General features: G+C 46.8%; 1 protein-coding gene across 4 annotated transcripts in view; it reads right to left on the bottom strand.

The window, feature by feature from the left end:
- Nucleotides 1-81: 81 nt before the first annotated feature.
- ENTPD1 (ectonucleoside triphosphate diphosphohydrolase 1) overlaps nucleotides 82-16,335 on the bottom strand; it is a 34,922-nt gene continuing 18,668 nt past the window's right edge. For 3 of the 4 annotated variants that reach the window (XM_071446046.1, XM_071446043.1, XM_071446047.1), the window contains 9 exons: nucleotides 13,332-13,465; nucleotides 12,816-12,933; nucleotides 11,457-11,607; nucleotides 10,499-10,658; nucleotides 9,633-9,869; nucleotides 8,890-9,150; nucleotides 7,780-7,899; nucleotides 7,461-7,598; nucleotides 82-7,348 (listed from right to left, as the gene is read on the bottom strand). In XM_071446046.1, coding sequence (XP_071302147.1) covers nucleotides 7,142-7,348; nucleotides 7,461-7,598; nucleotides 7,780-7,899; nucleotides 8,890-9,150; nucleotides 9,633-9,869; nucleotides 10,499-10,658; nucleotides 11,457-11,607; nucleotides 12,816-12,933; nucleotides 13,332-13,465 — 1,526 coding nt within the window. In that variant the 3' untranslated portion in view covers nucleotides 82-7,141. Of the gene's footprint in view, nucleotides 7,349-7,460; nucleotides 7,599-7,779; nucleotides 7,900-8,889; nucleotides 9,151-9,632; nucleotides 9,870-10,498; nucleotides 10,659-11,456; nucleotides 11,608-12,815; nucleotides 12,934-13,331; nucleotides 13,466-14,829; nucleotides 14,974-16,335 lie in introns of those variants that run through there. The other variant, XM_071446045.1, reaches the window with a different exon arrangement.

Here is a 16,335-nt window from a genome sequence, read left to right as displayed (position 1 = left end):
GGCTAAAACTCCAGCAGCCTAGTGGCTCTGACAGAGGTATTTACTAGAACAACCCCGACACAGAGACCAAACATGAACACAAACATCTGAAAAATTTACTATCATGGCTGGACAGTCCAAGAGAAAGGCCCCCTTGGGTAACATGAGGATGCTATTCTGCTATATCCAGGCCATGCTAGAGAGGAGCTCCTCGGGCCGCCAGTAATGGGCTGCCCGGGATACTCAGTGCCATGCCAAACATTTGCTTTCCCTTCAGATCCCTTTGAGGTGGATCTGTGCTGCCTTGCTCTAATTTCTGTCAAGGCTTGCTTCACCCAGCAAAGCATTCTTTCCCAATGCTTTTGTACCTGTTCTCCACATCTGCTTGGGCTGCTGTCTTTCTACCTCAGTTTCCAGGAAGACCATTGGTAAAACTAAGGAGTCCCTGTTTATAGCCTCTAGCTGCTGTTGATAGCCTCTGGTGCAGACAGTACAGGCTGGTGGTCAAGGCACATGGATTGCCTGCTTATGACTTGGCTTACTCAGACTTTCCCATATTCAACATTTTTCTGCCCCAGCACCATCATAGTGATAATTTCTCTTCTTGATCCTCTGCTTTCCTGGTCTTCTGCCCCACCTGCACAGTTCCCTCTTAACCCCTGTTTTTGAAAAAATACCCTTTTGAAGACATGAAGAGAAAAAGGAAAATATTAAACATACATAGAGATAGCACTAACCATATTAATACTTTCTCCCAGGTAAGCCCCATCCCCCCATCCCTGCTTGCCAGCCAGTCTGAAAGCACCACACGTTCAGGAGCAGGAATGGCATTGCACCCATCTGTGGCTAGCTAACAAGAGTCAGTGCTGGAGGTGATAGCTTCTCCCAGCACATGCCAGAAACCAAGGTAAAGTAGCTGAAGCTGTGGCATGGAGAGCATGGGTATGGTAGGACAGTTCTTGTCTCTGCAGCAAGACATGTCTGGTGGTATTTTGCAAAGCTGGCAGCCCACAACAGCAGTGGGAAATGCCTTCACCTCCTTCACATCCCTGCTCCCAGGGCTGCTGGGTTCCCGCGGAGCTGCTCTTTCCCCAGGCTTCAGCAATGAAGGCCATGTGAAAGAGTCATGGGCAGGCTTCCAGCACTACCCAGTGTTACTTGGCAGCCAGAGAGTGCTAGGCAGGGCTATAGTAAAATAGTGCAAGCCCCATGTTTGGCCAGTTTCACCCTCCCCTTTCCCTTCCTAGGCTGCTTTCAGTAGCCTGGGACAGTAGTGGCAGAGTTGGAACTGCAGTGCTGCCAAGGGACACATGAGGAAAACTCTCACTTTCCTATGGAGGCAAGCAACACTGATATGAGAAACAACAGTAAAAAAAGAAATGCCAGAGCATTAGAGCCTAAAAAGGAGCCATGGGCAAAATCTCATGTGAGTGGAGAACACATCTCACACACTACTAGGTCTGGAGAGTTGGTTAGTGTTATCCATAGCACAGGGATGGAGGCAGCCTGTCATCAGTCAGCAGGCTTAAAGCATACAAAAGGAAAGAGTTTTGCACAAAAGACACCCTGAAATTACATCATCAAAGCTGAAAGTTAAATGAGTGCAAAAGAGGATAAGATGAATTCATAGAGAACAGAGTCAGAGTTATCAGATTTTGAGGTAATCATTTGATCACAAATTTCCTAAGCCCCTGATGCCTAGAAGAAAAGGATTGTGCTGTTTCCCTAACTATCCCTCTAAATCCTTGCTCACCACACAGCTGGAGACGAGTGCCAATGCCCTGCCTATTTGATCTGACCTAGCATGGCTTTACATATTCTAGGAAAATGACAATAATAAATTTTGACATATTTGAAAACACCGATGAAAGCAGAAGCAAACAATAGATGACATTAGGACTTAGAAACAGTGAAGGAAGTAAATAAAAACTTCAGTTGGAAAATACGGCTGATACATCTGGGATGGATCATACACTCCCCCACCCCCCACCCAGATGTTCAAAAATGGAGAGACCTTGAGGCAGTGGGAGAAAGAAGGGAGAAGGAATGCTCTGTGCCACTGAGGTGAGAGTGAGAGGAATGTGAATGCAAGGCCTGTCTCCCCACCCTTGCATTGCTGGTGGGCACAGGCAGCAAGGAGCTGATTCTGCTGGAACTGACCATGGAAAGACTGCATCTGCTGGGTTCACTTTAGTTCTGGCCATATTGTTAACAGAGGAAGATTGGAAAATTTGAGGAAAGTTCAAGCTAATAGCCATAAGAATGAGCAAACTGTGGGGAGTTCTTGCTGAAAGAAAAAAAAACAACTGTGACAAGCATTGTTTGCCTTGGCAGAGCTGTGGCTGTGGCTGCACACGGACACACGCAGCCCTGTGAGCAAGGGGCACAGGCCCACTGTCCTTCACCTGTTAGGGGGGTGGAAAGGTGGGCTGCAGTGCCAGCACAATGCCAGTGGGGCTGCCTGCAGGAGGGAGAGGGAAAATGAGAACAGAGGACTGCTTCTGTCCAGTTCACAGCTTGGGAGAACAAACTGCTTTGAGGAGGTCAGGATGAAGCTAAGGCAAAGAAAGATGTGGTTTGGGCAGTAGCAGCCTTCCCAGGAGTGAGGCAACCTATGTGAGGTGCCCAGAGCCTGGGAAAGACCACAGTGCATTTCTCTACCAGGAGGGGATGCTACCCATCCACTGGGACCTTCAGAGCTGGCCTAGGAGAGCATCAGGGAACTGGCAAGAGAGGAAATCACATCTCAGGACTTTTCCATGTTTAGTGCCAGAAGCTCCATTCCACTACTGGCAAACTCCCATCTTCTGGAAAACAGCATGAAAACTTTTCTGGCGCCAGTTCAGAAGTCTTTATTATGATAAGCATACAGAGGCTTGTGTGTGCATCAAAACAAAGATCCATTTCTTCAGGGTTGGGCCACAGAAAGAAAACACATGGCCTGGGTGGCAGGGACTACTGTCCTCAGTGTGCTCTCCCCAGTCCCTCCTGAACAGGCTCTTGAGCCTGCGTCAAAGCTGCCAGCCCTGCAGAGCCTGCACATCCTGCCTGGCACAGAGCATGGGAAGAATTGGGGTGGAGAATGAAGGGGCACACATCCGGCCCAGAACTGCTCTGGGAGAAACTGGAAAGCCCTGGCCAGTGCCAACACTTCAAATCAGCCTTCCAGTGCAGAGGTGATGGCCCCACTTCTGAGAGCTTTCTTCCAAGTGGAGGCCCCGCTGTGCTTTGCTGTAGGGCTGGAGGAATCTGCTGTAGCCTGTGCACAGAGGAGAAGCAACTTTATCTAAGGTACTTAGAGCCTGTGGTGGGGAGCAGTTTTCCTGCAAGAGGTGAGGGTGCTGCAGGTACCTGGGCTCTCTCTTCTGACAAGTTCCAATAGCTTTGCCCCACATTTGACACTCAGCTGAACATGGCAGGGCTCACAGAGGTCATCAGTCCCAGCGAGACCAGGCTGCTCTTGCACCCTGCAAAGCTATCAACTCCCTCTGCAAGGAACCTCCCCAAAAATGGACCAATCAACATTTGAACCCAAACCAGAGATGCTCATCCCACCTTGCTGCAGCACATCTGAGCTTCCTGGGAGCCCAGGAGAGCTCTCTCTTCAGGAGAGACCAAGGTCTGGCGTCTTGGCAGCACAGAGCTGAATAGTGAGTAAATACGTGATAGACAGAACATGTGATGTTAAAAGATGCTTTACCCAGGAAAATTAAAATGGTAAAGCAGGAAGTGTCTAGAAATTAAAGCCAGAAGCTATCAAATTAGAAATAAGGCACAGATAATTATCAATGAGGCAGATCAACTGTATTAACATGAGAAATGGTACGTTATTACTGGCATATTGGAAACTCCCTCCACTATCATTAATGGTCTTCATGTACATGTTGGGTGGCTCTGGAACACACATTTGAGTTGAATACAGCTAGATCAGATGCAACACAGAAGCAAAAAAATGAATGTTCATAAACTTGAGCTCTTTGACCAAAGATTTTGAGTAGCCTCCATGAATAAAGTCCTGCAATAACAGAAGAAATATAGAGAAAACAATCATAGGCAGTTCTGTGAATGTTCACTACCAGGGAGTGACATGCAATGGTCTTGCCCTGACACGATGCCTTCAGTCAATCAATTCCTGAAGCCTCAGGCTGCTCAACTGGCATGTTGTCACCTCAGAAGTTCTTATCCTGGAGAGATTGATTTATGAATGGGGTCTAAAAGTCATAAGGTTTAAAAATATTGTAACATATTTTGCATTTATCTTAGTTTGGGCCCTTTTGGTTGCACTCAAGTCATGTTTAAAGCTTAAAAAACCCCAAAACTCAAACCAAAAAGTGAGATAATTAAGATAGCAGGAGCAAGTGAAGATGTCAGCTGCTCATCTGGCTCCAGAATCAGGAGCTAACAGTATTAATACTATGGGACTTGCAATGAAGAAACAAAACATTGTAAAAGCTCTTCTCCCAGATATTTGACATTTTCCTTTAACATAAATCCTTAGCAGGGACAAGAAGACCAGACTGGAACAAGCTTTCTTTCCACACCAACTTCCACATGAAGTTTTTGCATCAATTTCTGACATGTCCTAATGGATCTGCCAGTTCTCATCACGGACACAACTGAGCAGCTGCCAGATCCCCAAGGAGGTCTCAGGAGAGGTAGTGCCACCCTGCAGGTTTCCATGCTGTTCCCGGGAAGGACGGATGCACCAGCTCACCTGGGGAGCTTCTCCATGGCTCTGTTCTGCTACAAGGGCTCCATATGCAAGGAAGGTGGCATGTGATGGGCTGTGCTGCAGATGAGGCTGTCTGGGCAGCAGAAGCAGCTCTGATCACACGTTTCTCCTGAATGCCTTCCAGCCAAAACCTGCTGCTCATCTTTCATCTACCTGTCTTTGCTGCAAACAGCAGAAGGGAGGCTGCATCCCTAGCTGAATTCCGACATCGCAGAGTATTTGCAGAGAAACAAAAACTGGTCAGTGGACTCACTGCTGGTGAAAGGTCATTTGCAGATCGAACTGGATAATCTGCTTGGGGCAATATTCTTTGAATAATATGTGTTTCAGTGGAGCCACACAGAAGGAAAAATGGCTCATATTGAGAGACAGTGATGTAGGATGTGAGACAGAGGCTGTTCTGAAATATCATGGCTGGGAAAAAAGACCAAGTTGCAACAGTCCAGCTGGACTCAAAAGCCTAGAAACTTTCTGTTAAGTGAACAGACCTGGACCAGAGATATATGAATGGATAACATAAGGCATAGATCAAAACCAGATAGGTACACTATTAGTGACTCAACTACCTGCTGAAAACTTTGGTGTCCAAGTTTCAGAAAGATGTACAACTTTTAAAAGAAGTGGAGTCGAGAGCTGCAAGTGAGGTCAGCAGAGACCACTTTACAGATTGAAAACCAGGCTATTTTAATATGATATAATGACAACTTGCAAGCACCACCGAAGAAAAAGGGATTTTAATAGCAGAGTTACTCAGTCTTTTGGAAATGGGCAGAACAAGATCCAACAGAAGCTGAAGCCACCTAATTCAGAGCAAAAATAAGACACAGGTTTTTGGAAGAACAATGATCTGCCCAAAGACCTTAGGACAGGGTAGATTTTTCCCTTACCTTTAGGTCCTTCAATATATTAGGACTTCTACTTCCAGGCATGAAGTAGAAATAACTGGGTGACATTTTCCGGCCTGGACTATGCCGAGGGACAGAGTGGGAGAGCTCTGTGTCTGTGCTTGCCTGAAGGAGAAGGCATTGCTGGGGTTGCACATCCTGACCCCTCCACACTGCCTGCACCTCTGCTTGGGGAAGGAGGTGTGTCTTTGCTATGCCTTCCTCTCTGCAATATCTGCTTTCTTCTTGCCTCCGCAAGGGCATTAGGAGAAGAGATTTCTGAGATTTTGTGGGAGGTAGACAGGCACCAGTGGTTTCTGAGTGTTTCTTAAAAAATGGATTTCTGACTTACCTCTCTTTTTTTTTGGACCAAGAAATGGAAAAATGGAAGAAAGTGATTCATAAACTCAATCAGTGGCATCGTCCTAGTTGTGTGGGCTGCAGTATGTGCACTCACAAGCCCTGGGTCTTGTGGCCATAGGATAAGCCTGTGCTATGAGGAAAGGAAAGGCAAATCTTCACTAATTTTGCTGGTGGAAAGAGTGGTTCTATCTGTGCATTCTCATGCTGGTTAACTACTGCCAGCTGCCTACAGGAACATTAACTAATAAACACTTTCCCTAGATTGGAGGGTGCTGTGTTATCAGCACAGTGACCCTGGATTGCTTTAGTGGGTTATACCTGAGGGCACACTGATCACACCAGAGTCCCTGCAGGCACAGACAATCACTACTGGCCAAGGAACCTGGGCCAATACAAGCTCTTCCTACAAAAAGCAGCAATGCCTGGTTGGGAACTTGTGGCTTGATGTACCTTAGGGACACGGGAATGGCTCAGTGCAACAGTGAGCCAGCTTTGGTCCAGCAACAACATCAGGAAGACGTGGGGAAAAGGCATTTTGCCACCTGCAAAAGGAGCTGACAGCAGACAGAGCCCAGCTAAGGGCTGACGACCACAAGCATGCTCGGTTTCTTCATCCTCATCCCTTCTTTTCCCAGAGTGGCATTTGGGAGCCTGACCCACCTTCAGGGGCCAGCCAGGCGCAAGAGCTGTACCCAGCTGTAGGGCTGCTAGAGCTCAGGGTGCAGGGAGGTGAGCAGAGGCATGCTGGTGCAGAAAGGGCTCTTGGGAACAGCTTCAGCAGAGAAGCAGCAGGATCACCCTGTATGTGACAGCTCCCAAGAGCTCAGTGGGATGTGTGACCCTGAGATAACCCTTGCAGGAGCACTGGCTCCCAAAGATTGCTCCCACTTTTCTCTTTATAATGCTGTGCACAAGGCAGAAACCAACAAGCAGCAAAGTTTCCTTGAATGAAAGTACAACCCACTCAAGGAGGGGACACGAGCTTGTCTGTCCTTGGCAGAGAAGGTGGCGAGCCTGATGTCCCAACATCTGTCAGTGCAAGTGTGATTCAGAAGAAATAAATGCCCTTGTTGTACAGTCAGAAGCTTCGGTAAGAGGGACTGTGCAGTACAGCCTGCTCTGCTGGGGTCTCCTAGCCCTGAGCAGCCAGGATGACATGGCTCCTCTCGCCTTCAGGTTCTTCCTAAACAATCCCCTTCTGCAGGCACTTGGGCTTGTGGAAGAGAAGCCAGGCAAACAGGAGCACAGACACCAGCACAAGGGAGCACAGCACCATCAGCCCCACGTAGCTGCCGTGGGAGAGAGGGGGCCCGGCCGGCTCCTCTGCAGGGATCATGTTGGTCAGGTTCAGCATGTAGCCCAGGGTCCAACCTGCATCACTGCTGCCAATCTGAAACAGAAGAGCAGAATCAGTGCTGGGAGGCTGCCTAGGGCATTGCCTGAACAGTGGCAGAGGCTGCAGAGAACTGCTGGGGTAGAGCCCTCCCCACCATGAAACACACCTTTCCAAGGAAGTGGATCATTTGCCAGTTGTCTGCAGTGAACTCATAGCCATTTTCCAGGAGAGAGAGGATGTAGGCTCCAGAGAAGCAATATTCACTCAGGTACTTTTCTTTGACGTGGTGATATTCTGTCTTCACCTAGGGAAGGAGGCAATCACCAGACTGTTAAACACACCTTCCCACTGCTCCAGCTTGTGCCTGAGCATCCACTGCAGGTGCTGGGGGGATCTTCCCCATCTTGCTCTGGAAATTAATCCCAGCCATTTATCCCACAGAAAAGTATCAGCAGCCCCAGTCTACTGCAACAAGCATGGCTCACCTCTTGCCAAGGCCGGGCACAGAAGCTCTTAATGGTGCTGGTCACTTTGTTCAGGGCAAAGGGGTTTGGCTCACTGGTCAGGTTCAAAAAGTTCATCACAAAATAGAAAGCAGAAAAAGCCTGAAGGAGAAAGATTCTTTTAATCTGACTAAGCCACAAATCCCACAAAAGAAAATGAGTTTGTTTATAGATAAAGAAATATAAGAAGCAACATCACACACACAAGAGCAGGAATGTTTTCAAGAGTGATGTCATTTTAAGGGATACAGCTCAGAGCTGCTGCCAGATGGAGGTAGGAATTATGATATCCTAAAGAACTTCTGTGAGCTCTCTCCTTTATGTGTGCCAGTGGCATACAGTGAATGCTGATTGCCGTCACAACCATGACCCCATTTTGGCAACTGAGGGAGATGAGTCGCAACCAATATCACCACAAAGAGCAGAGGTGATGGTCTGAAAGGATTGTACAGAGCCCCATCATATAATCCAAGGTCCAGAAACCCCATCTCTGACCATGGCCAGTAGCTGACAGGTAGGAGGCAGCTTAGGAACAGGGCAAGATTGTATTAGAGTTCCCTGGAAAGCCTCACAATCACTGAGCAGCTTTTTGCAGCTCTAGGACTGATGGTTAGCATGGTGTCACACATAATGTTTGTTCAGAGTGTGCACTGTCTCCTCATCACGTCTGGGAGGCAGATAGGTGAGCTGAGTGCTTTCACTGGTAGCACTCAGACACTGCTGGGTGAATTTCAGGTCTGGTGGCACCACTGATCTCAGGAGACAATGTTTGCAGGAGCCGTGTTCCTGCCTGCAGCAGGCTCTCCTGCCTTGGTGCTAGACAGCTTAAAAAGTGAGGAAACACAGCAGCCCAAGGAGATGGGTTAGAATGGGAGCAGTGCAGTGCTGGTAGGCCAGTATTTACTGGGGTAGCTCTTAACATGTCTGTCCTCACAGCAAGTGCAGCACTGCTTTCATAGTTACATGTCCAAAAAGCCATCTTGAAAATTATTTCCTGCCTCAGTCATGAAGAATGCGCTCTAGCATTACTCTGAGTTTCTGCTCTTCTGACATTCTGGATCACAGATAGTTGAAGAATGAGTGAAGACTCACCCCAAAATCCCCTTGTAATGGAGGTAGGTATATCCCATTGAAGGAGCAACTGGAGTAAGGACAATTGCTTTTGTTGAAGAGTTCCTTGATGTTTTCTCGGCACTTCTGATAGTCCCCCTCTCCCTTTATGTACAGCTGGCTGAAAGGCAATTGCTTTTTCTTGTCTGATGTGCAAGGGTTTTTGAAGAAGTCACTAATATTTATAGTCCTCTCATAACCCTTGTGAAAGCATGGGTCAGGTAGACTGCTGTTCTCCACGGTCTGAAAGTAAAAACCAATCCAAACTGTTACACTTTGCTCTAGAATAACACCCTGGGAAAAAGCCACAAGGAAGGGTGGCACTTGTCCCAGTACATCAGATCCAGGTGCACACATCAGGTCAAAGGGATAAGGATGGATTAAGGCACTAGCTGTACAGGGGAAGATGTGGGTACTGCCACAGCCTCCCTGTAGGACCCTGGGCAAATTATTTTAAGTCACAGTTTGTGAAGCTGTGCTGTTGATTTGGGTTTCTCAGAGATGGCAAAATGTCACCTCCCCTGAGTACTTCAGTTAAATGCAGTTCTCTTGCTACCCCATTCCCAAGAATCAAGGCATCTCAAATTGGTAGTTTGTATGGAGAGCAATGACATTTCCCTAATCCAGACTAAGAGGTGAGCTGGGATGCAGCAACTTTTACAGCACCAGTATCCCAAAGCTGGGAGAGTCCAGGATTGTTCAATTACAGATGTAGATGTACTTGCCTGTAGATCCCTGGCCAGTTTCTGCTGCAGAGCCTGGTCCTTCCCATAGCAGAGAAAGCTGTGCGTGTACACTTGGTAATCCTTGCCGTAGAGACGGAAGTAGAGCTGGTTCTCTGGGGACTCAGAAGTGAGGTCCTTTGATACAAAGGTAATCTGTGTGGAGGCTCCTCCAAGGTCTAGTGCTCCTGATGTCTCACTTAAGGATTTCAGGGAGTGCAGAAGCTTTTTCCAGCCAGACTTGGAAAAAAAAAAATCAAAGTAAACCTGATATATTTGGCATGGAGAAGATTTATTTTGGAGAAATAAATAAGAGAAAGAACTATGAGGAGAGAAGCAGAAGCACAGAACACAGGAAACATGGGAAGTCCTGGAGGGGGCATGAGATGAGAGCTGGAACAAGACATAAGAAAGAGGCAAGCTTGTAAATACAGAAAATGGATCATGTCCAAGTGTTTGCAGGAGGGCAAAGAATATGAAATCTAATACTACTGTTATGAGAAAAACCAGTCCACTTACTGTTTCAGCTCTCAGAAGATTTATAAGCTCAACAGGAAAGAACCATAGTCAAACTTTTCAGAAACAGAAATATTTTAGATCAGAAAATGAAGAGGATGCTGTACCCAAGCAAAATTATTGAAGATGCTGGTGTTTTATTTCAGTGCTTGACGCCAATTTATAGTGGTGCATCCTGATAACACTAAGTATCAGGATGTACTCACAGCAACTGCTGAGGCAAGATGTGCAGCTTCCTGATCCCTGGTAAATGGCTTACAAGGGAAGAGAGTGCCTGTGACACCTTCTTGCAAGGCAAGACTTACAACGTGCTGCAAACCAATAATTCAAATGTCTTGCTATAGATAAACTACCTGCTTGAAATTGCCCAGAAGGTAGTTAATGGTGATCCATCCATAGGCTCCTTCTTCCTGACCAGTGATGATCCTGGCACCCTGGAAGTTGAAGGGAGCTGAGCGTAGTGTGTTTCCTACAGAGGACAAGACTTTGTCCGCTGCGCTTTCATTCTGCAACCTGGATGAACAGAAGAAAGGATGGAGTAACTCTGGCTGACAGCTCTCTATGTGCTTTATTCTGAGCAGGCAGGCTGCAACTCCCCACCAATCAGAGGCTGGTCATTCGTGTGGGTCATCCAGCTCTGACTTGCCATGGTCCTCTCTGTCACACCTTGACAGCATAGCTGCCACCAACTCTGATGCTTACAGACCCTGCAGCTGGGAGTGGTAGGTACTTGGAGCAGAGACCAGAGCTCTTGTTCTATAGCATGTATTGTGATGGGAATTGCACTGTGGAGACTCCTCTTTACTGTCACCATTAGAGAAGAAATCCAGAAGATATCCCCAGGAAGATTTCCCAGGCAATATACACCAAAGATCAGTTCCCTGTCCTAGCCAGGAGAGGTCTGGGTCACCCTCCTGAAAATCACAAATTGTAATTAAAGGAGGTTGTGATTATAGAATTACCTTAGCCTCTGATGGCCCTCTGTGGGGTGTAGCAACATATTTGGGCTCAATAATCTGAGCCTAATACCAGAGTGTGGGGATGTCAGGGCATCAGCTTGGGCACTGCTGATCTCCCGGTGTCTCTGTGCTGCATGTGGATGCAGGAGATGATGGAGGGTTGGAATGAGTGGGGAAGCAATGGAGAAGTCCAGGGGACTCGGGGCTCAGAGAGGGCAGCAGCAGAGGAGGCTGTCTGGGCACAGTGTGAGCTGGCAGTGTGTCCAAGGACTGTCCCCCAGAGGCCCCCACTGCACATCCATGGTGGTCCCAGGTGCAGTGCTGCAGGAGAAGGGGACAAGCCCTGCAGTACCTGAGAAGCCGCATGCCAGCAGTTGCTCCGAGGTAGACGGGTGTCTCTTTGTGCTGTGCTGAGGGAATCACCTCTTTTGCTTGTTGTAGGCACTGTGCCAGAGAGGGGCCTGCCTTCTCTGTGGCATGGGAGTAACCTGAGATCCCAGGGCCTGTAAGAAGTTTATAGTTCAGACTCCAAGCATAACCCCAGAATGCTGTCATGAGCAGGTGTGTCAAACCGTATCACAGGCAGCAGAATCAGATTCAACCACCCCATTTCTGAGGAGCTTCAGGAATCCTACAGCACCACCAGCTAAGCCCAATCCACGTAGTGGGTGGTCACAGTGCCCAGCATCTCCCACCCTTTCTCTGCAAAGCAGGCTATGAACTAGCAATGAGGGCTGAGCCAAGCCATTTCTTTAGCATGCCCTGAACATCTGCAGTCTCTTCTATGAGTCTGCCTGGGTGTACCCTGGATCTGTGCCTGAATATCCCTGACCCTTCCATGCTGGCTCCTCTGGGGGCAGATGCTGTCATTTGTTTGTGTACTTTCTGCTCACACTACAACACTGGGTGTTCTGCAGCTATTGTGTCTCATGCTAACCCAAGGAAAAAATCATTGTCCCTCTCTGCCATGTGTCCCCTGGTTCTGCCCCAGGACCAGTGCCTGCATGGCAGCAGTGAAGCCCCATTTGCTCCAGCTTGCTGTATGCTCAGTGTGCTGCTCGTGACGTGGGATGCTCCAGCACTGAGCAGCTATCACAGCAGCTTGATAGCAGTAGGGCTCTCTCCTGCACTGCAGAGGCCTGAAAAGACCCCAGGCAGGTCTGACAACATCTCAGAATGCAGCGATCCATGATGGTCTGTGCTGTTCCTTGTTGTGTGCACCCCTGGGCTTCATTTATGCCTTCCTAAACCATACAGTATCTACACAGCAATTAAAAAGAATTAAAAAAGCACCATGACATGCATAAGTTGAGCAACCTTGAGCCACAAGCCTTGTACAAAGCCACAAACTTGCACAGAAGCCTTGAAAAAGAGCAAGCCATGCTCTCCCCTCTCATTGCTTTCATCAGCACTTTAGCAAGAGTGCATGCAGATATTTTATTTATTTAAGTACATTCTTTGGTGTAGTTCTTTCCAAAAAGCAATTAATCCCAAGCATCCTGAAAACAAAGGAAAAAGTGGATGCATTTTTTCCCCAGGAAGGTCAGGCACAAACAGCTCCCCATGGGAACCATTGAGAAGCATTATCTCACAGGTGTAATGCTGTTTCTACTATTGACCTCTTCCTCTAGATTTCTCCTCCCTCACCCTTTTATTACATTATCTCTTCTTCATCCCACGCCCCTTCCCCAGATCCTTTTTCTCCTCTTACCTTCAACTTTACACACCTCCACCTGCTTCACCACCCCGGTGTCGTTCTCCTTCTCTGCTGGCCACTCGTACACGTAGAGGTTGGTGTGGGACGATCCCGCATCCAGCACGATCCCATACTGTGGGCAAAGCAGAGCCCACGTCACACCTGAGGCACTGTGTGCTGGCCTCCCCTGGGGCACCAGGCACACACAGCCCCTCTGTCTGGCAGCTGTGGGACTGTGTGTGCCATTGCTCCTCTCAGCAGAGCTTCAGTGCAAAGCTCCCGGCGAAGGAAACAGGAGCAGAGAGACTGCGAAGCTGGGACTGGTGACTTAAGAGATGATTCCCTGTGAAGCTGTGACTGGTTTTCCCACAAAGATGTGAACCAAGATGTTGAGGTGCATGGAGCCAGAAAAAGAGGTTAGCCAGAGCCAGCAAGGGCAGCAACCTGTCCATGAGAATTATGGACACCTAACCCCCCAGCTTGTTTTCCTCTAAGGGTACCAGCTTGTAATACCTTAATATTCTTGTATACCTTAATATTCTTCGGAAGTGGCTGGTTTTGGGTCACTGCTACAGCAATTAAAGCAATTACAGCCAAAGTGGAGAGGAATCCCAGGATGACTAGAATCGTTCTTGTTGAGGACATCTTTGGTTTGGTACCTGTGACTAGAGCAGAAAAAGGATGTTAGTATCCCAGTAGCCCATCTTTCCTCACACCCCAAAGGCATGTCTTTTGGCATGTTCTTGTAGTCCTTTTTCCTATGAATATCTGCCTTTGCCTACCAGGTTGTGAATGGCCTGTGTTTGCAGAATTGGCACAGTATGATAAATCACACACTGTGCAGAACTTGTACCACTCTAATTCCTTAAATGTTACAGGCATATTTGGGATAACCTGTCTAACAAATTACGATTTTTGTGGTTTACTATACATGGTTAGCAGTAGAATTCTGTAAAAAAGGCCACTTGGCTGATGAAAATCATTCACGACCAATATGTCATCTGAGCTTTCAGAACCAATATACATATAGTTGCACTTGTTAGTGGCCACCATGATGCTGTCTTTCACATTTTTCTGCTTTGGATAATCCTTCATGCATCCCACAGTCAAAACCTCATTTCACAGCTTACACTTGGCCGGTGTTGCAACTGTTTAATAAAATACCATCTTCCTACATGGAGCTCTAGAAAGGGTATCAGCATAATTTCCAGATTTATAATATTTGATGTAAAGTCAACATTTAAACAAATGACTCCATAGGACATATGTGCTCCCACTATGACATGAAATCCATTTCTACCAACAGTGATGCTTCATACTCAAAAGCACTGACCAACTGACTTGCATGGGAAATTGTTTCTCTTCTCCTTTTACACAAACACTCCAGGAGATGTTTAGAAGTACACTACAGTCATTCAGGATGGCAATACCTCAGTGCAGGCAACCACATCAACTGTTGTCACGCTCTGAGAGAACCTGCTCTGCACCTGTATGCCAGAACTTGGGTTCCAGAGGTCTCCAGACCTCCAGACACAGATTAATGCTCCAAATCCATCCTGGCACTTCATATCATGCATGGAATTATGAAAAGCATTCAAGTTCTGAACAGGGTCAGCTTCTAACTGCTCTGGTTTTATGTGAGAGGCAGTCTCAGGTTCCAGAACTGCTCTTACAAATGACCCTAAATCCTCAAGTTATTCTCAGAAGTTAGCCCAAGTGAAAAGAAGCAACACACCTCTGGAAATCTCTAACTATAGACAAATACCAGCTTTTTACCTTAGAGAAAATGGAACCTAAAAGTGCCAGTGGAGCTCATTTTGAAGATGCCTCAGACAGGCCCATTGGGAATGTAACATTGGTGCACTGGGAATGCCTGGAGCTCTGTGCTCTCTCTGTGTAAATCTGCTGAGGTTAACTGTGAAATTTGGAAGCTTGTAACGCTTGCATGTTGTGAGTGCCTATTAGAGGGCCAGCATGCTTGCCAATATCTCTAAGAATGCAGCTTAAAAAAATAACCTAGTGCACATACCAGAGAGTAGGAAGTAAGAATGCATTTTATCCAACTCTATTCAAAAACGCCCAGAACTCAGGGCTTGAAGTGATTAGAAACAGCAGAGCATGACAGCTGGGAGACCTTCCTTCTCATTGGAGAGAGTAGTTGGCTCAGGTTATGGTAGCACTGAGCATGTCTGTTGAACAAAAATTATTTTAACCCTAGAAAAACGAATTAAAACAGATGCTATAATTAAAATTAGCTGCACAGTATAGATATGAAGTTAGCATGCCTGAAAACTGAATCTGCTGCTGACAGTTGCACAGCACATCCACAAAATTGTTGCCACCCTTCCTCTGAGATCTTGCCAAAAGGCAACCATGAACGAATTTGTTAGGTATTTTCAGTCATAGGAATGAAGGATATGTGACTTTGCACAAGTTCTAAGATTTTCAGATTTCCTGTTGTGATGGGTATTGTCAGACTGCTGTATCTTTGCAGCAGCTCTGAAAGTGCCAGCACTGGCAGCAAAGCAGGAGCATTGTTCTCACTGTAATGGACCATCCCAATTATGAACTAGAAATCCCTTTTCTGAAGGCAGAGACATAATGATAATTGTCTGCATCCCATCTGTGGCCTGAGATCAGTACTTTTTTTGCCAAGGCACATTCTTTTCTTAACTCTGAATATGACTTTTGCCTGAATTTTAGTTCAGTATCATGAGCACTTTTCAGGACTCTGGGGTTTGTAGATAGGTGACTGACTTCATTGCTGTATCCCATACCCCACCATCCATCTCTGTAAACTCAAATGCTACCAAGAAGCATTTTATTGAAATGTTTTATACAAGAAAAGGTACAAGGTGATAAGCATAATCCAGAAGGTAGTGTAACAAAGCAATAACCTTCCAAAGAGCACTGAAAGTGTACAGACTTGAATACTTGACAGACTTGTTTAAAAAAGACAAACTTATTTTTAAGAATCCAAACAAAAACCAACACTGCAAATCTATCTAAAAAATTCAATGTAGTTAAAATTCATTTGCTGTTCAGAAAGGTGAGGTATTTCAATAAATTCCCTTTTCTGTGTACTTGGTTACCTCCATCAGCTCCAGGTGTAATTGCAGGTTCTGCAGGGGCTAAACAATTAAGCTATTGCAGCTTCCTCCAGCTCCTCAGAGTTCCACATTCTCACTGCTGAATGCCATGCAAACACTCCCTCTGTGTCCACCAAGTGGAGCAGTACTTGACTGATTGCCAGGCCCCAGGGTTTTCCTTCCACTAGCAGTTTTCCTCAGCTAAAGATTAGGCAGACACGATCTTCTGTCCCTGTGCCCAGTCAGAATCCAAGCAGAGACAGATCTCTACTTTTTCTCTTACACTGCCCACTGTGTGCAGTGACTAAAACATCCCAAAGGGCCATAAGCAGGCATAGAAATGATGCTGCTTTTCTCCTCTCAGAGCTCAGAGCTGCTTGATGCTGGAGCCCTGCCCGGCTGCACGGGCATCGAGCACTCTCCAGATGCTGGAGCACAGCCCAGCT

The sequence above is a fragment of the Agelaius tricolor genome, unplaced genomic scaffold, assembly GCF_023055355.1.
Source record: "Agelaius tricolor isolate 1412-34295 unplaced genomic scaffold, bAgeTri1.0.p SCAF_22, whole genome shotgun sequence".
Lineage (NCBI taxonomy): Eukaryota > Metazoa > Chordata > Aves > Passeriformes > Icteridae > Agelaius > Agelaius tricolor.
This window is presented reverse-complemented; position numbering and strand designations above follow the sequence as displayed.